The sequence below is a fragment of the Dermacentor silvarum genome, chromosome 3 (assembly GCF_013339745.2).
Source record: "Dermacentor silvarum isolate Dsil-2018 chromosome 3, BIME_Dsil_1.4, whole genome shotgun sequence".
NCBI lineage: Eukaryota > Metazoa > Arthropoda > Arachnida > Ixodida > Ixodidae > Dermacentor > Dermacentor silvarum.
The window spans coordinates 159,592,902-159,618,648 of record NC_051156.1 but is presented as its reverse complement, the minus strand read 5'-3'; the positions used below and the strand labels follow the sequence as shown (position 1 = coordinate 159,618,648).

General features: G+C 45.5%; 1 protein-coding gene across 1 annotated transcript in view; it reads right to left on the bottom strand.

Moving 5' to 3' along the window:
* LOC119444953 (uncharacterized) overlaps positions 1-25,747 on the bottom strand; it is a 52,655-nt gene that overhangs the window by 1,833 nt on the left and 25,075 nt on the right. The window contains exons 8-16 of the mRNA XM_049664814.1: positions 21,670-21,901; positions 20,103-20,207; positions 16,664-16,726; positions 15,907-16,016; positions 14,787-14,842; positions 10,614-10,662; positions 9,311-9,378; positions 6,009-6,124; positions 784-852 (exon numbers count right to left, since the gene is read on the bottom strand). Coding sequence (XP_049520771.1) covers positions 784-852; positions 6,009-6,124; positions 9,311-9,378; positions 10,614-10,662; positions 14,787-14,842; positions 15,907-16,016; positions 16,664-16,726; positions 20,103-20,207; positions 21,670-21,901 — 868 coding nt within the window. The remainder of the gene's footprint in view (positions 1-783; positions 853-6,008; positions 6,125-9,310; positions 9,379-10,613; positions 10,663-14,786; positions 14,843-15,906; positions 16,017-16,663; positions 16,727-20,102; positions 20,208-21,669; positions 21,902-25,747) is intronic.

The following is a 25,747-nucleotide window of genomic DNA, read 5'->3' as shown; positions in this document are numbered from 1 at the left end:
CATACGATAATTCTGGCAGTCGGTTGACAAATACTTGTGAAGTAAAACCTAAAACTCTCCCTATCTAGGCTTCCAACTTTTTTTTTTTGTATTTGATAAGAAACAAAAGAGTTGTGAAGTTATCGGTTAGTTGTCCTAACAAGAATTTTTTTGCCATTCCATGTGCCTAAATACCGTACACTAGCGCAGCAAGGGTCGACTAGCAAAACTTGTGTCGACACGCGTCTTAGACCCTAACGTTTCGAAGTGACGAGTAAACTCTTCTCATCGTTTTATATAGTCGATGCCATGTACGTCGACTGAAGGCAACACGAATGAATACAAGAAGAAGTATCCTCGCTGGCATTATCTTTCAACGCAAGCAAAGCCAGCCTTCGGTAAAGCAAATATACCATAAACGAAGATAAATTTAAAACACATCCGACGTCTCATACCATGAAATTCAGACAGGTTTAATGCAAACTACAAATTAAGATCCCGAAATTTAGGGTCCGTATTTAGAAATTTGATCGCTACAGAACGGCACGTTTATAAGAACAGACCACAGTCAGTTGCGATAGCGTGCCTATACTGTTTAATAAATGCAGCCGCTCCAATGTCAAGCAAATCTTACGAACAGAAATCTCTGAATTATTCCGAAGTAAAATGCAAGAAAAATATGTGGTACGAAGCTCCCTCTGTAACGTTGGCTGCGCGTTAAACTGTGGCTGCTTCGTGGAAGCCCGCTTAACCTGTTGCAACGTCCTTCGTGGCAAGTCGAGCATCTAAGAAACAATGCCCGACCTTGTGCGCAATGTGCAGCGCGGCTCCACTCCACAGCAGGTCCGTCATCTCTTCTTCCGTAGGGCTGAACTGAAACGACAACGAAGGCGCATATAAACGAGCGCGTGTGCTGCAAGATATTATCTGCCGTAAAGGCGGGTTTGCATTCAACAAGCAGTGGTCCCAGTACACTTTAGCATTCAGCCATTGCTGAATAAAAAAAAAAGTGGCTCGATGATTACGAGTGTACAACGCGAATGTTTAAGCGTTAGCTGTAATGCGGTCTAGGCGTTATAGCTGCCAATCACGAGCTCGCCGAATCGCTCGGAGGCCTGGGGTTCGTACTTCTTCCATGTCATTTCCGTCTAAAGGATGTTTTATAGCGCATTGGTTTAAGCTACTACGCTCTTTTCGATGCTGGAGTGTTCGCCGGCTTTCTAAGCTTACACTGGCGCAGCCGGCGCAGAACAGCGTACCGAGCGAACCAGTACCGCAGGTGCTCCCCTCAAAAAATAAACACGCCGTGATGTTAAAGACAACCTGGTTAAGGATACAAACACACTAGCGGCGCGGCGCCTTCCCACCTGCCGGTTGCCGCACTTGGGTTGCCGCTTCTCGGCACATTTCTCGCAAAGTGGCGTGGCTTCTAGCCAAGCGAATAGGTACGAGCGCTATTTTTTCCGCTGCCGCCCAAGGAAACTTCCCGTCAAAGCGTCGTCATAGTAACTCACTCCGAGCGAGTCTGAGGGCGAGGGTGCCTCGATGTTTCCCCTCGGCCGCTGGTCCGTTGGCTGGGGAGCTCATCGAGAAGTCGAAGCAGCCTGCTGGGAGCCGCTATGGGTAACAACTCGTGCGTGAGCGGTCTTAGTTTGTATCACGAGACACCCACGCCTGCAATAGTATGGCCGGCGTGCCGATGCTAGCCGCGTGGCGGCGCCGACGCGTGGCACGCTGTTGCGGGAAGCTTACCGCTATAGTGTGTTACAGCCTTAATTCACGTGTAGCGACGGCAAACGCCCGCGCCTCCGCCGACTCACAGAGGGAAAGGCGACGCGTGACCTGCGCCGCGGCAAAACTTCCGCAACACTGCTCTCGCAATCGGTACGTTCCGACGCCCGTGATGCGCGGAGAGCCACATAATCTGGTGGAGTGGCAGGGTACCGAGCTTTGCGTCACGTGACCGTCTTTCTGTGGTTTTACGTGCAAAAACCAGTTCTGATTATGAGGCACGTGACCGAAGTCTTGTCTCTTGGTTGGGGTAAGCGGACGCGACGCTGCGCGCGTTTCCAGCCATGTCAACGCTTCTTTACAGCGAAGCTGGCTATGGCTAGGGTTCTATGCATTCTTCGTGTCCGTCAACAAATCTGCGTGTGCAAAAACTCAGTTCCCGAATTTGATGCGAAATCGCTTCATTCTATGCAAAAGCTTATATGTATAATCACTTGCACATGTATTTTCAGTAGATTAGTTATCAATAGGCACCATTTTCAAAATCAGTAGATTCTTAATGATGAGGGTTTCTCAAAGATTTGCCGCTGTGCGACCCGCGTCGGCCATGTGTACGCTCGCACCACCATCTCTTTGTCATCGTTCCAAGCGCTTGCGTGCCTAGTTTCCTTCCGCTCTCCCGGCCTGGCGGTCCCGTCGCACGTGTCTAGTTTCATCCGGCTCCCCGAGGTGGCGGTAGTCTTCCACGTGAATGTACGCCGCCGATCAAGAACGCCGATCAAAATAAAAGTGTGTGTGCGTGCGTCTTTCTTAGGGATGACCACTGTCGCTGACTCAAGAGAAATAAAATTTGCTAATACCTCTGATCTAAATTCTGTCACCTGTATGCCGTGTGCTAAACTGCTCCGCTGGCAATCCACCTACATAGCAGTGGAATGGCGCATGATCTTATATTAGCACAGCAGATGTTGGAGCGCTGCCATGGTCTGCGCTGCAGACGGCTACGAGAACTATGACGGTGCAAAACTAAGGAACGAGCTAATAAAAACCAACGTTTTAAAATAAACTCCGAATTTTCTAAACATAAATTTCAAAAGTTCGGAAAAGCTTGTTATCACACGAAGCCACCTGGAGTACATTATCATCATCATCAGCCTAAGTTTATGTCCACTGCAGGACGAAGGCCGCTCTCTGTGATCTCCAATTACCCCTGTCTTACGCTAGCTGAGTCCAACTTGCGCCTGGAAATTTCATAACTTCATCACCCCACCTAATTTTCTGCCGTCCTCGACTGCGCTTCCCTTCGCTTGGTATCTATTCTGTAACCCTAATGGTCCACCGGTTATCTAACCTACACATTACATGGCCTGCCCAGCTCCATTTCTTTCTCTTAATGTCAATTAGAATATCGGCTATCCCAGTTTGCTCTCTGATCCACACCGCTCTCTTCCTGTCTCTTAACGTTAGGTCTAACATTTTCCGTTCCATCGCTTTTGTGCGGTCCTTAACTTGTTCTCGAGCTTCTTTGTTAACCTCCACGTTTCTGCCAGGAGGACATAACCAAGCCCTATTATGCTTTATTTTCGTGAATTACTATCAGTGAATTTTTGTCACGGTGAACGAACTGGTTAAATGCAGTAACAGCGCATATGACAGGAATGAAGGGACAGCGCTTCATCTATTCCTTCCGTTTGTCCTGTTCTATGCACTCGTACTCCTTTTAGCCACATGTGCCAGCCAGCCGGAATTAGCACTCGCTTGTACGAGTCATTGTTTCACTGTTTAATGAAATAGATAGATAGATAGATAGATAGATAGATAGATAGATAGATAGATAGATAGATAGATAGATAGATAGATAGATAGATAGATAGATAGATAGATAGATAGATAGATAGATAGATAGATAGATAGATAGATAGATAGATAGATAGATAGATAGATAGATAGATGTGTAATGTCTATGGGCGCAAGTATCAGATATGGCCAAATAGCGCCATGCACGTGGTGGTGAGTTGCCCATGAACAGTGATCGAAATAAAATAATTGTGAATGGTAAATGTAAGATAGCTGTAGAAATGTCTAAAGACTAAAAATTAGTGGCTGTAAAGTGCGTAATATACGTAAGTATTTAAACATGACAAGGTTAGATTGATGGTTTATTGATGGTTTACTTGATTAGATTGATGGTTAGGTTTATGGTTTACTAGAGATTTATACTATTGCCATAAACGTTTCGTAATGAAGTAATGATGCAGTAAAACGCGGCGATGGGAGTAGCACTATTGTCTCAACAGGGCCATTGAACGTAAGGAGTGGTAGGAAAGTGCTCCACAAAAATGCTGTCGCCGCAACAGCCTCTAGCAAGAGGGTATGCTACGAACCCCTAGGTCTGATAACTGCAACAACTTGGCAAAATGTCGAAACTACCTCACTGTCAAAAAAAAAAAAAAAAAAACAGTTGTATGCCGGAAACATTTCCGGGTGAAGGGGAATGTCTTGTCTTTATGACAAGGCAAAATAATTTCTTTGACCTAATTCGCGATTATCTAACAAGATGTAAAAGACCGTCAGCGTCTCGCCACACCTATCAGAGACAGGGGATGCATCCGCCGTCAACACGTAGGAGCGGGTGCCATATTTGCGCCATATTCTAAGACGACCGAAAATAGCCTCAGTTCGTCGTATTGTGGTTATAGGGGGCCAATTTCTTAAGTTTGGCCTAATAACACGTAGTTCATTAAGGGTTTCAATTTCCTACGTGTGCTGCATAGAGCTCCTAAGTTTCTTCCGTAGGAAAGGTGGGACCTCTATGGTAGAGTTGCCCAGTTTTGTTTTTGGATGTAGCAATATGGTCGGCAAGCGTATTACTCTCGATATTTCTGTGTCCAGGCACCCAGCTTACATGTTGATCATTTTTAATTTTTGTGGAATTTTATAACGGGCTGTTGCAGATAACATAGTTCTAGTCCCTGAGCTGCATTATTCAGGGAAGCGGACATTACTTGCACAAAAAATCGAAACACTTATTCAACTCATTAACAAAAATCCACTAATTATCTTTTGAAATAATTACTCTACGCTACACACTGCAATTTACGAATTGTAGCCGGTGAGTTTGCAGGGCCACTTGGAGATAATTTCCAGAATGAGGCCAATGAGCGGCTCAGGCGTTGTGCTACCAAGCCTGAGGGTGTGGGATCAAATCCCGGCCATTGCCGCCAAATTTCGATGGGGGCGAAATGCAAAAACGCCCGTATACAGTGCGTTAGGCGCACGTAATAAACCTCAGGTGTTCAAAATAAACCGGCGTTGCGCACTACGGCGCGCCTTATAATTATATCGTGATCTGGCACGTAAACCATGATTATTAAATTTAAGCCCGGAACGTCAGCCGCAGCCAGAGGACGCTCGGATTTAACTCATCACCATTACCTCGAGCTATTGCACATTGGAATAGCCTTCCGGATCACATTGCATCCATCTCTAATCACGAAACATTCCGTGATAACTTGAATTCGTTGCGTATTAATATTGTATAAAGATGTTGTACTTTGCTTTTTGTAATATTTGTATTGTTGCCTTTTTTTCCATCTGTATCTGTTTTTTTTTATTTTTTGACTTGTAATTACTGTTGCCCCCCTTACTCAATGCCGTTCAATGGGCCTGTAAGGTATTTTGAATAAATAAATAAATAAATAAATAAATAAATAAATAAATAAATAAATAAATAAATAAATAAATAAATAAATAAATAAATAAATAAATAAATAAATAAATAAATAAATAAATAAATAAATAAATCTCTATGAGAATCGAAGCTGCTAGGAAACGCTGCTCATCTTCGAGTGAGCTCAGGTGTTGTTGCGTACAGCGGCTGTTTATAGTACCCCCTGACAGGAGTAAAAAGCGTTCATTAAAACTCACGCCAGTGTAATCCCACACTGCATAGATAACGAGGTGCCTGAGGGCGTCAAGTGCATCTCAAGGCGGAAACCATGCAGCCAGTTTAAATAAACTGTAAGACGTCCGAAGAGACAGCTGACCTGTCGCCTTTCTATGTCTTCCAAGGTGTTTATTTTCACGCTTAAGCGCTGGGAGTGTCCCAAAAACTAGTACAGTTCGGTAGCGATTACTAGAGCCGATGTCAGACAGCTCACAAAATCCAACATTTATGCCCACCTAGACTCCAATTCACGGTGTAATTCCTCGCCACTCTGGCACCATGACAACACCTACTGTACCGGTTATTCTAACTTAGTAAAATACGATTTTGTTCAAAAAAATTCGAGGCTTACATTGGATTGGTCCCTCAGAATAAACTCCATGCATTGCTTGTTTGCTTCGTAGTTCGCTGTCGTAAACAGGGACCACCAAGAGTAGTTCTTGTGGCCGTCGTCATGGAAGTATTGCCCTGGAACCGCAAACATCGACCGTTATACTATTGAACGCCAACTGCACTGAAATTTTACTCTAATTGGTAATAAATTACGTTGTATTACATATATATATTGTTACAATGCGGAAGTCACAGCTAAAGATGTATTTATAATATATATCAGAGCGGCAACGATACATAAAGATGGCAGTCGAGACCGACTCCACCGCCACACTTCAAGGTTATCTTCTGACTGACGCACTCTCGGGTCGGCTGCGCCGTAACATAACCCCGCCTGTCAAGGCGCCGTCTCAGCGCTAACTATAAGTGACGTGAACTCGCGGTAAAGTACAGCTTCAGCCGAGACACATGCACAACGTCAGTGGGGACAGGTGAGTCCAGCGGAGCGATCTCGTAGTTGACATCGCCAAGCTGACGCAATATCGTGTATAGGCCCCGTGTAGCGCGGCATCAGCTTTTCAGACAAGCCGATGCGCCGACATGGTGTCCATAGGAGGACAACGGAGCCAGGCGGAAATCTAACATCCGATGTCGGCTGTCGTACAGGATCTTCTGCGCGGCTTGAGACTCAGTGAGCCGGGAGGTGGCGCGCCGTGTGAGCCCGGGCGAAGACGTCTTGAGCATATTCAGTGGGAATGTTCGTCGAGGAAGGAAGCAATGCGTCAAAGGGCAGAGTAGGGTGGCGGCCGAATAGAAGGTAAAATGGTGAAAAGCCAGCGGTCTCCTGACGGGACGAACTATAGGCGAAGGTCACGAAGGGTAACGTGCTGTCCCAATCACTGTCGCCGTCAGAAACGTGCATAGACAGCATCTCTGTCAACGTGCGACTGAGCCGCTCCGTGAGTCCCACTTGTCTGCGGGTGCATGGCAGGCGGTGGAAAGCTTGTGCTCGGCAGAGCAGGAGCGAAGTAGGTCTTCAACAACTTGAGACAAAAAGGTGCGGCCGCCATCAGTGAGGAGCTGCCGGGGTGCGCCGTGATGGAGGATGACGTCATGTAAAAGGAAATCCGCCACCCTCAGTTGCACAGCTTGGGGGGCAAAGCTCGCGTGATCGCGTACCGGGTCGCGCAGTATCTTGCGACAACGACACACTTATTTCCACATGTCGGCGTCGGAAAAGGGCCGAGAATATCGAAACCGACGCGAAAGAATGGTTCGGATGCACATAGATGGGGTGAAGACGTCCAGCGGGAAGTCACAAATAAAGATCTATTTACAATATTGTTATGAGCCAGTTGTCCGGCGGACAAAGAAGATGCTGAAGCATAGAGCCGACGAGATGAGGAAGAGGTGAAACTGTGGTTCGCCATCTTTGTTGTTGCTGGCCAACTTTTAGTCTCCTTGTACATAGTGTAAATAAACCCCCTTTTCTGTAAATCTCCCCGTAACAATATATATAAGAGCGGCAACAATACATAAACAAGATGGCTGTCGAGACCGACTCCACCGCAACATGTCAAGTCGTCGTCTTCTGACTAGCGCCACTCTCGGCTCGGTTGCGCCGTAACATGCTACTGCATGAATCAATATTAGCAAAGCTGTGGGGCTGGTAATTGTTTATTTTTAACAGTGCCGCTGTTTAAGTTCTTGGTTAGGCCACGTAGTGCGAACAAAAACTGCGCCTGGCGATGACGTCACCGCGCGTTGCCTAGCAACCACCTAGCGGAGCAGCGTGTACTTCGCCTCCTCTCCGCGCCGTGCTCATGTTTCCTTGACATGGGACTATAAGGAGAGGGAAGGAGAGCATGCGCGCGGCGCGCGCTATGCTCAGGAGAGAGATAGAGAAAATGAGAGCGAAAGAAAGAGAGAAATTGTAGCAGCACCAACGAGGCAACGCGCAGAGCTGTTGCCGACGCCGTCCGCGTTTCCCCGCGTTCGCGCGGAACGCGCGCGGTGTCTGTGACTACAGCCGGCGCCTCTGGCGGCAGCTCGGCAGGTTTCGACCAGCCACGCCCCGACAAGTGTGGAGGCGCAGCTTGGCCGTGACGTCACAGGGGAGATAAAGCTCGGAGCCGCCGCGACGGCGGCAGAACTCTCGTTGACTCTGTGGTGAGTACATGTACCCTTGACATGGGACGACCAAAGAATATCCGGACACCCGAAGAAGCTGCTGCTCAACTTGAGGCGCGTCGCGTGGCCAATTGAGAATCTGCGTGTCGGCGTCGAGCCGATTCGGAATACCGTGCCTAGCAGCACTTAGCATTTCCTACCAAAACTTAGCCAATCCCAGTAAAACCTGGAAGAAGCTAGGTCGATCACCAGCTCCGCTGTTTACTCCAGCCTTGCACCACTAGTGCAAGCTGCCCACATTCATTTATAATTTAGCAGCCATTAAATAGCACCTAAGCAGACGACACATACCCCTGGTGGTGGTCACCTTCGAGATCTTTCAGCGCGCAGTGGGAAGCGGCGAGCAATGGTTAATCTCGGAGGTCATGCCGGGGATCAGCATGCTCTAAGCCTTGCGTCGCTCGACTTTTTTTTTCAGTTTTGGTTTAAAGAACGTCTACTTTTGCGAGCATTTGGTGACGCATTCAGTCGTATTTCAAACATACAATTTTTTACGGAGGCTGCTGCATATGTGCACTATCTTAAATCATGCCCTTTATGGTGGCTAAAATTTGTTGCAGTTAGCGTTTAAGCAGAGATTAGTACACATGCCGTTCAAGGCACTTCAACAAGTTGAAGAACAATTCATACATCACAGGACAACTCTGCGGCATGTCAGCCAGTTACTCCTTATGGTCCTCATTCAGGTCGATATGCAATGCACTAAGTAGCCGATTAACGTATTTAGGAAAAATCAGGTCCGCGGTGTTTTGATAATGACCACGAACAGCATTCGACTAGCATCATCACCAATAAAGCGTCATCGTTAAATAGGTGTTACTGTTCTAGTTAGTAACCCAAGTTAAGGCACGTGTATTGGGCAAAAGTGGGTTCTCTCCCATGTTACGGATTAGTTGCTGAGACTACCTTGCTTTTTGTCTGGTATGTGCATTTCTGGCTCTGTCCTTCCGGCATTTTCTTACGAAATTCTGTTATCGCATGGCAAGTGTTCTTGCACATTTAGGGCTTTATCGCTTTAGCCCCCTGGTCATCCAGGGGCCAGATTATAAGTTTATGTTAAAGTCATTACACATGTAAGTGTTCCTTTCTTAAAATGCGACCCGCTGGGCAGGATGCTCCAAACATGCTTACCGGTACCCAAAAAGGCCTGGAGCATTTCCTTGGCAATTATGAACCCCGAGTTCGAGAAATGAACGCTCCTGCGAACAGAGTGCGCAAGAAAAAGAATGTAAATGAGACACGAATGAAATGTCAGGCTACTAAAAAGCTACGTTTGCGTCAATGTAAGCACACAGCGGTGACCAGGAACTAATCTGTTGTTTGTTGCCCCCGTTCAAGCTATTACGAGGGAAACAACAGAACTTGTGATCATCGCAATTCTTGCGATTTTTTTTTTTACCTGAGACGTACAACGCAATAACAAGTGCAAGCTGAGTCCTTACCGGCAGGCGCCAACAATAAGTTGCCGTTTTCCTCCATACAGACGCAAATCGCAACAATGCCCCTTTCCCTCTCCTATTACCGATAAGTTAACGCATAATATTACGGAGGCACACGGCAGAGAAAATAGGATTAACATTTATGATCAACAATGCGTAATGGACAAATGAGTAATCTGTTTATAACTTTACACAGAACTGCAACAACTATCTAGCACAGATTGCTGAGAGATGAACTCCCCCCTCTCGTCCCCCAAAAAAGAGAGAAAAAAGAAAGGAAACAGTTTAAACTTGGCTTCAGCACTGTAAAGAAAAATGTGCGATAATGCTCTTACAAAAAAAAAAAAAAAAAAAAAAAAAGCAGCAGGCCGGATGATAACGTAAATGCAGTGTAAGGCTCACGGCTGCATAACTTCTGAGTATACTTTCAAGCAGACGAAATTTGAACCGTTAGAAAAATAGAGGCGAGAGCCAATGTTACAAGAGCGATACCACGCGTCATTGAGGTCCCTCTTTCTTTTGGCCCATCTAGGAGGAATATTAAGTGCGTGGCGGGTGTCGTTACACTTCAGTTTCACAGAAATGCCCATTACGTGTCTATAACATCCAACGGAATAAAATGAATTTTATTGAGGCCGGTTTGCTAAGCAACTGAAGTAAAACACATTCCCAGTCATTAAATCAATGTCGTGAAGACGGTACAGGGTATATTTGCTGGTGCGGAGCCCTGCGCGCCATTGACCTGAGTCAAAGGTTGTAAGACTATTCTGCCGGTATCGCAAACTAAATTTATTATCGTTGCATGGTCCATATTTTCCAACTTGGATCTTCCATCTGAATTCGGCAGTTGAGGAACACCAAGTTTTCCCGCATGAATACAAATAAGTTTGAACTAGCTTGTACGTTTTATCTGTTTTTGCCCTTTTAGATACGCGATGCAATCGCGAAGAGCCTACAAGCTTTATTGTAGAAGCCACTTAGAAGCAGTAACTTACGGGGTTGCGTCAGTGAATAGTGGGATTACTAGCAGTCCGTATGGAACGTCTGAAACAAAATATTGGCAACGCTTTTAGCATTTAGATTTCAAATTGTCTCACATACTTTACTTTTGTGGAAAGAAATTTATGTCTTCCATACCACATGACATATAGTGCAAGCTATATAGACCCTTTACACCAGCTTCCGTTGGCACAGCCATGTTTGACCACGTGGTGACGCGTCAATTGCTTGTCTCAGCCGGCCTTCGCAGCCTCTGCTTACGAGGGCAGCGCAAGACGCGGCTGCGGCGCAGCAAGCCGCTGTTTCGGCGTTTGTCGCCGACAATCACTGCATGAACTGCACGCAACTTTGCTCAGAGCTTCAAAAGACATGTAAATGTCACACATTCATCCTTACTCCTTGCCAAAATAGGCGAGCATTGCCGTACGGCGCGCATACTGTAAGGCACTGGTTGAAATTGTTCTCCAAACCACAGCCGTATGTTCTTTTAGCAGCTGTATTACATCACAATTACTGTGATTAGCTCATTGTGTTTCCTTCATTATAAATAGCTTGGAAGCTACAGGCTGTAATATTTTTGGTTCAGTGGCGTTTTCTGGTGCGATGACATTGCATTATTTATTTTCCAGGTTATCACTTGTGAATGTCTCAATATCGATATATGTCATTACGCACCCCGAGCTCAAAACATCCATGTTTCGAAGTTTTGTAGTGCCTTACAAAAAATGACGTAATAACTTTCGTCACTGGTTCATGTTGTGGCCCGTGAGGAAACGTCAGCTTGGAAGATTACTCCGTAACGTATGCGGACCACTCATTAGAATTCATTATCGCTGATGAGTTCACCTATTTGTAACACATGACTGTAAGCATCCGTGAGTTCCGGTGAAATTAGCTGAACGGACCTAGCAAAATAGTATTTACAAGAGCGAGCGAGTCTCCAACTTACGATTTTATCTGTCATCATATTTTTCGAGGAACCTTGCCTTTGATAAAAAATAATCATAAATGGCATTACCACAGCAAAAAGTTCCTTTCAGTTAAATGACGGTTCGACGCTTTATTCTGGATTTGTGGCGCCAAGAAAGGAGGGCGAAGAGAAGCTGGCGATACGATAGCAAAGGTAATGTCATGTCGAGTTAACAGAACGCCATTAATGAGTGGCACACCTTTTTTTCGATTCTTCCCCATCGTGAACACAAACAACTGCAAGCTGATCCCCTTTTAGTACAAAGAACAATGTGAGAATGCCACAGTTGCCAGCACACTAACTACGAAGCAGCCTTACTCAAGTGCGTGCGCCTACAACATACTTAGCAGATTTAAAAAAATCATTTGGGGGGGCTTTAGCGTCCCCAAATTGCAGAGTGGTTTATGAGGCACGCGGTAGTGCTGGGGCGGCGGATTAATTTTGACTATCTGAGGTCCTTTAACGTGCTTGAAAGTTTAAGTATAGGAGACTTTTTGCATTCCACATGTCATGGAACGCATCCGCCGCGACAGGGAACCTAAACGCCGTGGAGGCTACGTGCAAGATCTTGAGGTAACAAATGGCTAGGCGCTACGCATGCGTCATCGGCTTTAGTGAGCGTACTAGCCGATAAAAAAAAAAAAAGCACTAAGCCACCAAAAAAGCCACCATAGCCACTAAGCAACCTAGGCGGGTTTACACCCACCGTGGTTGCTTAGTGGCTACGGTGTTGGGATGCTAAGCACAAGGTCACGGGATCGAATCCCGGCCAGGGCGGCCGCATTTCATTGGGGGCGAAATGCGAAAACACCCGTGTACTTATACTTAGGTGCACGTTAAAGAACCCCAGGTGGTCGAAATTTTCCGGAGTCCCCCACTATACGGCCTCATAATCAGATCGTGGTTTTGGCACGTAAAACCCCATAATTTTAAAAGGGGTTTATATCGTGAGTAAGTGCAACCATTTTACAGGACACATCAAGCAAATGTGCACTAATGTAGAAAAAAAAATATCTGCAGATACCACGCATATGCGAGATTCGGTATTCAGTGAAGCTTTCTTTGATGATTAAGGGAATCTTCACTTCTATCTAGTCAACGCTCCTTGCTCAATGTACGCACTGGTCCGATTTCGTTCACTTAACTTCTCCAAACTCGGCTGCTTATGCTGCCCATTTTACTTCTGTGTTCTACTTCTGCAATGTTACTTCTTCAATTTTCTGTTACCGACTTATTCGCTTTTTTCCTCTGGTTCTGCTTGTCTATCCGGGGGTCAACTTAATGGCACATACCGATTCTCTGGGATTGGCAAAGAATGTTTGACATGCTCTGAGGCACATACCTAGCGGCCCAAGTTGTCTATTCTGAGACATACCCAATGACATATGCCGATTCGCACATATCTGCTAAGTGACCCAAGTTGTTTTTTTCATCGGCACGACGCAGGCAGCCACCGCTCCCTCAATATGGTGGGAAGAGGTACAGAGAGCTTCGCTCTAAAATATCGCCACGCAGAAGTTTATTGCAAACCTCTTGTGACATATACGCGCTACAAACGTAAACAAAATGTTGGGCTGTTCGATATAAAAGCAGTCGTCGTTGGTTTCGCTGGTGCATTTCTTAGCAAGTAAGAACATCATTATATCAAGAGAGAGCGTTTAACGATCGGGACAAGCGCTCGCCCTGTCTGTCCTCTCTTATGTTGAATTCCAATGGTAGATCCAGATCAAGTATTTCTGCTCTGTGTGGAGCAAGTCTATTCCAATGGCAGAATGGGAGCGTGAGTTGTGTGTTCTAATGGCAGATTGGGACCAGCCGCCGATTCCGGATCGCTCTGTGGAGCAAAAATATCCGCTCCGCCGAAATCGGCAGATTTCACCGGAAGTCCGCGTGACGTATTTCCTTCACCCGCCTCTGCTTCCTGTCATGGTCGCCTGTTTCCGGTCGCGGGCAGTAGACATGGAAAACATGGACCGCATGGATGCTGCGACGCGCCGTGCGCTTTTGTTCATGCTACTAGATAGTGACAGCTCCGACTCGGACACAGTCCAGTGATGATTCTACCGACACCGATAGTGCATGTGACGCTGCTGTGTGTCAACGCGCGTTTGATGTGATGTTTCGCCTGCCTGTAAAGAGGCCTAAAGTGATTGGGTTCGTCGAGGATGTCGTTCGGCGATACTCGGACGACGAGGTACCGTACAGCCCAAGGTGGTACAAGCGCGCCAACACGTGCGATGCTCGCGCGAAATACCAGAAGGAAAACAAACCCAGAGAATGCTGGGACGATGCACATGAATGGATGGATGCATCTCCTTTGAAGCGGTGTGGTGGGCTGCGCCACCAAGTTGTTCTCCTCTCTATTTTACCTCTAGTTCAGCGCCCTCTCAATTCATTTCCGTGTACTAAGTGCCCCCGCGGGAGCGCATGCATTCCATTCGCAGATTTGGTGCGAGCTGGTGGGAGCGATCCGAGTCGGAGCGACGCGCTCCGTTCGTGATCTGGCCGAGCGCTCGCGATCTGCCATTGGAATTCAACATGAGCGTTTTGCCTGAGCTCGCGTTACTGCGTGTTACGGCAACAGTTGATTTAGTTGCCACGTGGGCGTGAAAAATGAAAACTCGGCGCTAAAAACATTTGATTGCGAATACAATCGCTTCATTTTTAGTTTCTTTTACACTGCAACATACCGCGCGTCCAGAAACAGTGCCTTCGACTACGTTTAGCTTCCAGCAATCAGCCGTTCGTTCTGCCAAAGCGAGAATCTGATTAAACAGAATTAGGCGATATGAATTCAGAACAAAGAAGGAGCATCATTATTTGTTTTTATGAACACGCATTCTGAAATGAAATCGCCGATCTGGAAGTGCCATTCCCTCCTAAATTAAGAACAACCATTCGTAATGATGGTTTTTTTTTTTTATCACATAAAATTGCTTCGCGTTAACAACACTTCACTAGGTGGCGCAGCTTCGCAAATAGTAAGTTTTAATGTACTGGAAACATTTTTAGGATCCAATAACGCCTTCTTCTACAGTGCCAATCCAAATTATATTCCAATCACTAGTATAATGACCGGAACAAAGCCGTAAAAACAAACAAACAAATTTAAGTAAGTGAATAACGCAGGGCGCTTGCGCGAATGGGACTAGTATAGAAACAAATACATATGTAACAGGCATGCAGAAATCCAACTTACATAGTGTGTTCATTACGGGATTGTAGACGGGTGCTACTCCGATGTGATTGATGCCCCTGCGCGAAGCATGTTTGGGAAAACAAGCTAAGATGGCGTACTTGCGTTTTGTAAATGCGGATATGTGAGAGTTCTTGAACTCCCGAAAGGTCAAACGTGAATTTGTGCAGAAAATGTGTTCTGCAGAAAATGTGTTCTGCAGTAAATTACGTATTCGAGCACTCAGGAGTGTTACGAGTATGTGTTACGAGCACGCACAATTTTTTTCGACATGTTTTTCTGGCGGAACTACAAAGGCCACCAAGACAGAGGACAGAATGTGGCAAACTAAGACGCAATCTGCAATAGGTTGGCACACTAAGAACTGACGACGATTCACGACTGCAGTGGTAGCGAACAATTAGCAAAATAAACATCTAAGACACGTTCAGATAACGTTTCATTATCTAGGCAGTCTAGGTCTATTTTTGTATGTCCCAAAACGGTGTGGACCCACACAACGCATTACTGGCCGCTGTTGGAATATTCTTCTGTGCTGAACTTATGGGTACATATGGGTACCAGCATACGGAGCATAAACTTGGACGTTAACAAAGAAGCTTGAGAACAAGTAAAGTTAAGGACCGCGCAAAGATTGATGACAGGAAAGATGTTAGTCGTAACATTAAGAGACAGGAAGATATCGGTGCGGATCAGAGAACGAACGGAGGTAGCCGCCATATTCTAGTTGACATTACGAGAGAAAAAGATGGTGCTTGGTAGGCCATGCAATGCATAGGGCAGATAACTGGTGGACAGTTAGAGCAACAGAATGGGTACGATGGAAAAAGAAATGCAGTCGAGTACGGCAGAAAATTAGTTGGGGTGATGAAATGCGCAAATGTACAGGTGCAACTTAGAATCAGATAGCGCCGGACACGGTTAATTGGAGATCGCTCCAAGAGGGCATCGTCCTGTAGCGGACATATCAATGGGTTGATGATGATGATGATTACTCAGCGTATGTACTTCAGCCTTCCTGCGCTGTGAATTTGTAACCTACCGTGTCCCTTGAGCCTGGCACCAAGCAGGGCTACTACGAAAATGGTACCATGCAACAGCTGTCTCGCCGAGTACTCCTCACCTGGAAGCTATCGGGTCGTCTCCGCGCAGCGTGGCTCGCAGTGCCTGGCCTTTCCTCCGGGCAAGCGTCAGCAGATTCTCGTACAAGTTGGTCTCGGAGATCGTCTCGCCCTACATCAACCAGCACCAATAATTTAGCTAATAATGCCAGGCAACATAGATATCTGCCTACTTGAACATCCGTGCTTACTCTCTAGGGAGCAAGAAAGTACACCGACCCTAAAATCGCGTTGAAGGCATACAGCATATGTAGAAGCAAACTTTATTGTGAGCAGGTGCAAGCTTTTGTTATTTGAGACCATAATGCTCGTCCTGTCACCCCTTCTTCGTCGCTGTGAAGATTTTTTTTTATTTTCAGGTACCAAAATCTTTAAGGATATTGTAAAGTTACTTTAGCACACCCCGGCAAGAATAAGAAGAGGCGACAAGCAGGGCTCATTGCTATCGGTGCCGCCTCAGCTTAGAGGAACCGATGAGTTCAGGGATATTAGAGAATGTAAGAATTGTTTACTTTTTATCTCTTCTCATATAACATCATTTTCCGAAAATCATGCAGAAATAGGTTTCTTTAAAGAAACGTGACTCATTTCAGCGTGTTGCTTAGGTTTAAACCAAATCTGTTTGGGGGCCCCTTTCATGGCCTTGGCCAAATTAGAATATGTAATCAACTGTACGACAAAGAAGAAGCAAATCCCGTCTTGCTATTCCCTAGACTATATCTATGAGGGGAAAAAAACAGTAGCTGTCTTTCCACTTACTGAGGTCAATCGTTCTGCTGGTGGAAGGTTCCCGTGGGCGAAAGAGACATTCATGCTCTGAATCTGAGAAGGGAAATGGAAGATAAGGAAAAAGTGAAGCAAATTCGGGACAGCAGGCTTCAGGTGCCGGAAATACTTCTGGAATAAAGTTATGTATCCCTGTACTGTATTCTGCTGCATAGCAGTCATGAAAGCTATTACATCCGAATGCGTAAGTAAACGCTCGGCGTGGTTACACGTAACTGCGCAGGATCTGGACACGTTGATAACACGCACCGCTCGTGCCAGTGAGCGACCATGTGATGACCAAACCTCTACATAGATACATTAAACTGGTGAAGTAAGATCTGCACATCTGTCATACTTAGAAGCCCATTAACGACCGCTGAAGGAAGAAGGCCCGTTCACCGCGATGTTCAATTAACACTGCCTGCGTCATTTGACTACTGCCTGATACCTAGCAATTTTCTAACGTTCATTGCATATCGGCTGAACTTCTGCCGTTCTCTAGGTGCATTTCCGCTCGCTTGATAACCACTATTATTGCTCTAATAGGACATTGTTATATGTGCTGCACGAAATGCATGACGTGAAGAAGTCCGCTTTTTTACTTCTAAATCTCCCACCGAGGTAGCTCCGTGGCTATGGCGTTGTGCTGCTGAAGTCGTATCTTCGATCCAGGGTGCTGCGGGTGCATTCCGATGAGTCCGAAATGCAAAAATGATCGTGTACTTAGGTTTATGTGCACGCTAAAGCACCACAGGTGCTCAAAATTATTCCGGAGTGCCCCACTACCATGTGCCTCATGATCAGATTGTGGTTCTGGCTCGTGAAACCGGAGAACGTTTTTTTTTTCGCCAGGTTAATCACAACTTAAATACGGGGTGATCAGTTTTAAGCTTTATGGCATTTACAAAAATAGCCTGTTGCAGATAACATAATTCTAGTCCTTGAGCTGGATTATTCAGAGAGGCGGACACTAATTGCACGAGACATCGAAACGCATATTCAACTAAGGATCAAGGAGTTCAGGAGGCATACGCGAATACCTTCGGAAATATCTACGAAGATTCCACAGCTACATTGGTTCTCCACAAGAAGAGTAGAAGGTTACCTATCAAGAAAGGGGTCAGGCAAGGAGACACAATCTCTCCAATGTTATTCACTGCATGCTTAAAAGCAGCAACCTTCGGTTTGCAGATGACATTGTCCTATTCAGCAACAATGGGGCGAATTACAACAATTGATTGAGGACCTTAACCGAGAAAGTGTAAGAGTGGGGTTGAAGATTAATATGCAGAAGACAACGATAATGCTCAATAGCCTGGCAAGGGAACAAGAATTCAGGTCGGCAGTCGCCCTCTAGAGTCTGTAAAAGAGTACGTTTATCTAGGTCAATAACTCACAGGGAACCCTGACCAGGATAAGGAAACTTACAGAAGAAAAAAATTGGGTTGGAATGCATACGGCAGGCACTGCCAAATCCTGACTGGGAGCTTACCACTGTCGTTGAAAAGAAAAGTGTACTATCATTGCATTCTACCGGTGCCAACATATTTGGGCAGAAACTTGGAGGTTAACAAAGAAGCTCGAGAACAAGTTAAGGACCGCACAAAGAGCGATGGAACGGAAAATGCTAGGCCTAACGTTAAGAGACAGGAAGAGAGCGGTGTGGATGAGAGAACAAACGGGGATAGCCGATATTCTAGTTGGCATTAAGCGGAAAAAATGGAGCTGGGCCGGCCATGTAATGCGTAGTATGGATAACCGGTGGACCATTAAAGAATGGATACCAAGAGAAGGAAAGCGCAGTCGAGGACGGCAGAAAACTAGGTGGGGTGATGAAGTTAGGAAATTTGCAGGCGCTAGTTGGAATTAGCTAGTGCAAGACAGGGGTAATTGGAGATCGCAGGTAGAGGCCTTCGTCCTGCAGAGGACATAAATATAGGCTGATGTTTATTCAATTATTTACAAAAGTCCACTAAATATCTTTTGAAGGAATTATTTTACGGCACATATTGCAATGTGTGTATTGTAGTCGGTGAATTTGCAAGGTGTACCCACTTGGAATGAATTTCCAGAATGACGCCAGTTGGAGATATGCGCCAACAAACTTGCTGTAAAAATGCACTGTTGTTCCACTTAATTTTTTAACAAAACGCTCTTTTTGTGCATTGAAGCTCAAAATTAGCTGGAGTACGCCCATGTATTTCGTCCCACACCTTGGGAAATAATATCTCGAGAATGGTGTCGTCCTAGTAATTCATTTTAGGTGTATGTATAGGTCTTGAAAGCCCACCGGATACAATACGTATATTGCAATATGTGCCACAAAGTAATTAAGAAGTTCATTAGTTATCTTTTGTTAATTAGACGAGTATGTGTTTCGATTTCTCGATGCTAGTAATGTCCGCCTCTTCGAATAATCCAGCTCAAGGACAAGAATTATGCTATCTGCTAAAGGGGATTTTCAAGAATTGCATAACTTAAAAATGATCATTTTCTATATTCTACCTACATTACCTAATCGAACTCATTGTTCCTTCTTCCCGCATTTCATTAAAGTTGCGCCTACCAAGTTGCATTCGAAAGCTTGTTGCATGCATGGTCCACTGCTTCTTCCAAGTTCTTTTGATGCGAAAGCATCAAACGGCCAATTAAGCGAAAACTCCGGCGTCTGTAGCAGTGAAACGGCACCTAAATTCCCATTGGCTGTGACGCCACGGCAGCAGCGCGTCTCGGCGGAGCAGAGCGGGCGAAACGCTGTTGCGTGAGTGGAGAGGGCATTGCCGCGGCGCCACATCATCAGTGCGCCTTGACGGAGCAGATACGGCGACGCGACGCCGCGGGGCGAGACGGGTTGTCGTCGGCGAGGCAGCCGCGTGACGAGCGCGTGCGGGTGGTGCAGTCTCGTTCTCAGAAGCCGGTGCGCGGGCCGTCTCTCTCTCTCTCTCACCCAAACTGGGCTTAGCTGCTGCGCGCGCCTGCCGGCCTTGGTGGCGGCTCCTGCTTCTTCGGTCTCTCGTCGTACAGGACATCGGTGGCATACGGCGCTGCTACCGCAGTATGCTGCTGCTGCTTGCTGGCTAGGGCAGCACGTACCGCTACGGTACATTACTCGCAGCGCAAAACTCGAAGGACCGCTCAGCGGCGTTCAATTGGACATTAATGCTTTCGCATTCACAACTCATAAGAAGCGCTTTGGTGTTCTCGGATTTCTTTTGAATTTTTTGCAAGTTAGGGCCCCTCCGGACATTGCTGCCTGAATGCTTCTGTACATTCCCTATCAAAGAATTCATGATTTCATAAAACCTTCCTAATGTGATTCAACAGGTGTTTAATTGCATCGAAATGTATTTCTTGAAAGGTGGTGCATCAAATGTACAACCCTCTAGCTGGCGCATTATAGCGCTATGGACTGCATGTATCCGCGACGCACCTTGCGGACGGCGTGCCACTGCGTTGCGTTGTCCACCCAGGGCGAACCCTGCAAGATCGCGGTCATAGCCATCTTTAGCGCCGACACCGTGAGCTTCAAAAGTATCTGCAACGAGACAGACGCAGCGTTCAGGCTACGTTCACGCTGCAGTAACAAAGTCTACAGCCTGTATGCGCTACTGCGTAACGACATTATACAGCGTACGCAAAAGAACTAAGATCGAAGGCGTTTTAACAGATTCTTATTAACAGATAATCAGCTCACTTCTGAGACGTTTTTGGACATTTAGGAGCGTAATGTGAACTTAGCCTCATGAACGGTGCTGGACAAGCCTTGTGGTAGGTGATTCATAGCAGCGGCATAGCAGCATAACGTGTCAAAATTGTCAAGACTGTTACAGCCTGTAGCAGACTGTCATGTCGACAAGTTATTGTACCCAATGCCTTGTTTAACTGTTTCGCATGGCAGCGTGCGAAGTTGACAATAACAGTGCGTGCAAAAGATTTTATCCTTTCAGTTTAGAGATAGATGACCATCACCTTTACAACAGTTATTACCTTTATGTTGGAGAGCTGATAATCCAGAGGTGCGTGTGTGTAAATCGAAACAAGTAGCCCTGCAGCTGCAGGATGCTTTTACTTTACGCAATAGTTATCGTGTACAGTCGGCAATAAATGTTTACAGACTGAGTGGTTTCAGGAAAAGTTTATTCATTCCTCATACAGTGAACACGGATTTTTATTAAGATTCCCAGCCTGTACTATAGCCAATGTGAGCAGCATAGTGTAGCATGGTTTTACTGGCTGTAAGCTAAACACTGCGCGGTGCATCTTCAAACAATTCGGTATACAATATTAGCTACAGCCAACAAAGCCGGCAAAACTAGCAAGACTTGCAGATTAACTAGACAAGTTTCTTGTTAGCCTGCGAGTTGTCTGCGCCGTCACAGTTCGCGAACAAGCAAGAAAACAATTTTAAGGGCGTCTAGTGGGAGCACTAGCGAGAAAGAATTTGCAAATTTATACATTTTTATAATATTTGGCTGTCGCTTTGTTCTTATACAGGGATTGACCGCCTCCCGCGAAAATGAATGCGTTACAATAAACGCATAAATGTTTGTGTGACGTAGATGGCTCCACTTCTGCGATTTTCAGTTTTTGCACAAGCTTTCACTTTCCAGCCTGCCGACTATCTATTTGTTTCTGAGATCAGAATAACGCGGCGTAAAATTTTAAGCGTGCGGTCAACCGGGCGAGGTTGGCAAGGCCCGGTTGACCACACACGCAAAGGGGCATCTTGGCGACTTAACGCGAACCACGCTGCTGCTATGGGCGCGACATCTCCCGAGCCATGAAGACTGTTCTGTACATGGTCAAATTCTGTCATATTGTCAAACTAGCCGTCTTGTCCCTTCCCTTCTGATTCGCCCAGAGGGCTGCTATGGCGTCTCTGATTAGCTCAGAATGTGGTCACTACATAATGTGACGATGTGGTGGAATTTGGCGACGTTCAGAATAGCACTCCGAGCGCATTCATGGTCTCGGTGGGGAGCTCCATCACATCATACCCGCTCGCTCTTGGGCATCAGTGCCACCGCGGACCGGTAGAGGCGGCTGCTAGACGCCGGGAGCAGCTGGTAGACCTCCACGACACACCGCAGCTCCGGAGATTCCTTGGTAAGCTGGAACGACCTCACAGAGTCCCGGAAATGGCGCCGCTGGTCGCGCAGACTTGCCGAACCGGACCAAGCGACGTACTCGACGAGACGCCATCCCAGGTAGTTGGCCAGCACCACAGACCTGAGTTTGAAAAAGAGAAATGAAAGCATTACGTTATCCTTGCGTTACCTTATATGTAGCTAGCATGTGGAACCGAAAACCTGAGCACGGTAACTTGTGAAGAGAGTGCGCAGCTCAAAAGGCACGTCCTGTAGAGAAATGTGGGATGCGTAATCGTTTCGACACTCTACGACTTTTACAGCGTGCACAAAGGATGACAACGCAGCATTCGAGTGACAAAGGTTGCTGTGTTCTCCAAGGTACCGCGGCGAAACAAGAAGCGATGGAGGGCGGAATTAAGTCACTTACGTCACCACCGACGTATGTTTACTTGAAACGAGCCTATATTGCACCACAGGGCGCAAAGTGCAATAAGAATGGTAAACTTTGCATTCGTGGTACACGCTTTGCATAACATTCGTGGAGACGCGCTCATCACGCATCTGCCAACGTTGCGCAACGCAACATCAGTTCTGGAACTCTGCACCGAGTTGAATTAGAGCTCACGCAAGCGCATCAAGCTATTTCAATCGACACGTGCATAAGCGTCTGTACGTAAGTAGTGGCGTTGACGTAACGGCTTCGTCCCCACACCTAACGGAATATGAGGCGTTTGTTTGAATCGAGCTTCAGAGCTCATGGCAAACTTGCAACTTGCAAAACAAAGAAATGTTTATCAGACCACCTCTGGACTGATTCGAATTTTTTTTTTCGTTTTGGAGAAATAAAAGTAAATTCAAGCCACTGGAAAACACAGATCTGATTTACGACACACGTTAATGTTTTATAAAATTCCTGAAAAAACATTAAGTTTAACAAAATTGAAGCATGACGTTTACAAAGTCGTAACTGTGCACACGAACACAAAAAATATCGCAGTTTTATAAACCATATATCTATTAGAGCATCTTAAGTGGACAAATGTGATATTTGAATATACAGCTTACATAACATTGCTACAATGTTTAAAATGGTTTTGCAAAATATCTACTCACAAATCAGTGTTATATGTTCAAGTGGCATATAATTCATCCATTTTGTTTGCTTTAGAAGTATTATTAGATGCCGCTTACATATATGTGACAACATTCTTTATAGTTGTGTTACAGAGTTGTCTTGAGATTTTTGAAATAATGAAATTCTAAAGAATATTTCTAAACGACATTTATGGCATAACTTAAAAATGCACTTTCTATCTGTAACTAGATTTCAACTTCCTTTAAATCCAGAAAACATCAAAATCGGTGAAGTGGTTAGCGAGAAAAACGATTACTCCCTTGCCATACATTTATATAGGAGCTCTCGAGTTAAATATTATTCTTAAAGAGGTAGCGCTAATGCCAAGGTATATGTAAGTACGCATGGTAGCGAAGCTGCCATAGCAGCCCACACATCCTGCAATGGCGGTTTGTGGAGGCACGGCAGCGCCATCTACATTTCGCAAGGCCAACTTCTTGGTGGGAAAAAATCAACGTTTGCCGTTAGAGGCTTGTTGCGCCAAGTCGTTTAATTTATTTTTTATTTATTTATTAGTATACCCTCAAGACCCAGAGGGCGTTACAGAGGGAGTGGGTACAATGTAAATGAAGAACAAAACAATAAAAGGAATTCACAGGAAAAAGACAACATTAGTTTGCAGCTACACCAGTAAGTGTTCAGTAACTGCAGACTTGAACAACGCTCTGGTCCTCAGTGGCAGCGATGGAGGGGGGAAGGTGATTCCACTCTCTACTTGTCTTCGGAAGAAAAGAATGTGAAAAGAGATTAGTGCGGCACAAAGGAACGGCTACTTTATTTGGTTGGTCAACACGTGATGAAAAGTAAGCAGGTTCTGAGATGAATTCCTGTCGAAGTACTTGATTATGAAAGAAATTTTTATGAAAAAGCAAGAGACGGGAAATCCTTATTCTCATTACCAGGTCTGGAAGGTGAAGGGTGGATTTCATCAAGGTGACACTGGCAGTACGAGCATAAACTATTGAGTATAAATTGAGCTGAACGGTTCTGGACCGATTCTAATGCACCAGTTTACATTAAATCGCACATACAGAGCACACAACAGTACAAATTAAGTGGAAGAAAGGTAGAATATTCGCCAGAACATCGCGTGCCAATCTCATCTGAATACGCCCATCTGGATTTATAGTGCTCATTCTATAACGCACGCATTACACTGATGAGCCTTGAGAGTTTGACATGAATTCAGAGCAATGGGTCCACCCAGATTTTGAACTAAAAACCATGTGCATGTATCCTCAGTATCAACGCACATCTGTTTTTTCGGTGTTCAGATGAAATCAACATTAGATTGAAATAAGTCACAAAAACAACACTTTAATCTTGACTAAGACAGCACGCCTGCCACCTATACTTTTTCTCCGGTACTTAAGACATCGCTAAAACTTAATATTTAGTGAAAAGTAAGATAAAAAATAAGGTTACTGATAAAGTCTTGTAAGGTTAATACTTTGTGCATATTGCCATTATTCTTTAAAGCGGAGCTTTCTGTGTCTCACTGATTCGTCCGTGAGCACCGAAAAGGCACTGCAGGAAAGCCAACTTACACAATGGAACTATCTGCGCATCTGCGCAAACAACAGAACAACGGCGCACGACGTACGTATCGTAGGACACTACAGTTTACATTCGCAGTTGTACCGATAGGAACGATGGGAACTGCAACGCCACGATACGCAGATGAACTGTATATATCCACATTGCATTACGCGCATCACGCAATGCATTCCAGGCCGTCACCATGGGTAGGCCGCGGGTGCAGCGCATGGCTCACGAGGCTGCCGAACGCGAACGTATAACCGCGAGCGCGATCGTGCCCGTATAAGGCCGATCCCGTGTATCGGCAACGGCAGAGCCTCTGACCGTCTACCGCAGCGATCACAAGGCTAATACTGTGCAAGTGTAGAGTCGTCCGTGAAAGCGCGAGTGTGTGCGTGTAATCAACGGCGACATGATCCAAAATAAAGGGTATGCAACTTAACGAAACGTACCTTCATTCAACTTGAACGTTAAAAAAAACACAGTCCTAAACAAGCAACCAAATCACATATGCATCGCATTGGGTCGTTCAGCATTTTTTGGGTTCGTTGCATGGTCGTTGGCGTTGGACTTTGATTCAGTTTGCATGGGAGAAATCTTCGCGTTCAACCATCTTTCTTTCAGAAAGGGGCTTTGATTTTATGGCTACGCATAAGACAGTTTTGACGACATTAGTGTTAAATACGGTAATACAATCTCGGCATATCTCAGCACGCTTCGCCAATGGCAAACTTCAGAAAGCCTGCACTATTTCGTACTCATAATTATTTGTGGATGGAAGCTAACAGCCTGTTACTTCACATTTTCATGTTGTAGTGGCATTGTCTGTACTTTTTCCCATTGGTGACGTATTGGATGCATAATTTTCATCAACTAGTGTGTTGCCCTGCGATATGTAGTCGTGGCTCAATCGCACGACCGTAATCGATGTCGCTGGTCATTGGTTTGGAATCGCATTTCAGCCTCGCTTTCACGACCATGTGAATTGACCTTGGCTAATATCATGGCAAACCACGGCTTCATATATAACAAAATAGCATACATGTTAAACAAAATTTGATGATGATGATGACGATGGTGATGATGATGATATGTGGTCTTTTGTGGCGCAAGGGCCAGGTATGGCCAAAGAGCGCCATGACTTAAACAGTGCAACAAAATTAAACAAAACAAAATTAAACAAAACAAAATTAAAACAACAAATTAAACAAAATTTTAGGCTGATGTGCAGAAACACGCCAACGGGGCGTTTAACTGCATTACGCCATCGATAGTGCACGTTCAATAGTCTGAGCTGCCAAAGAAAGAAAT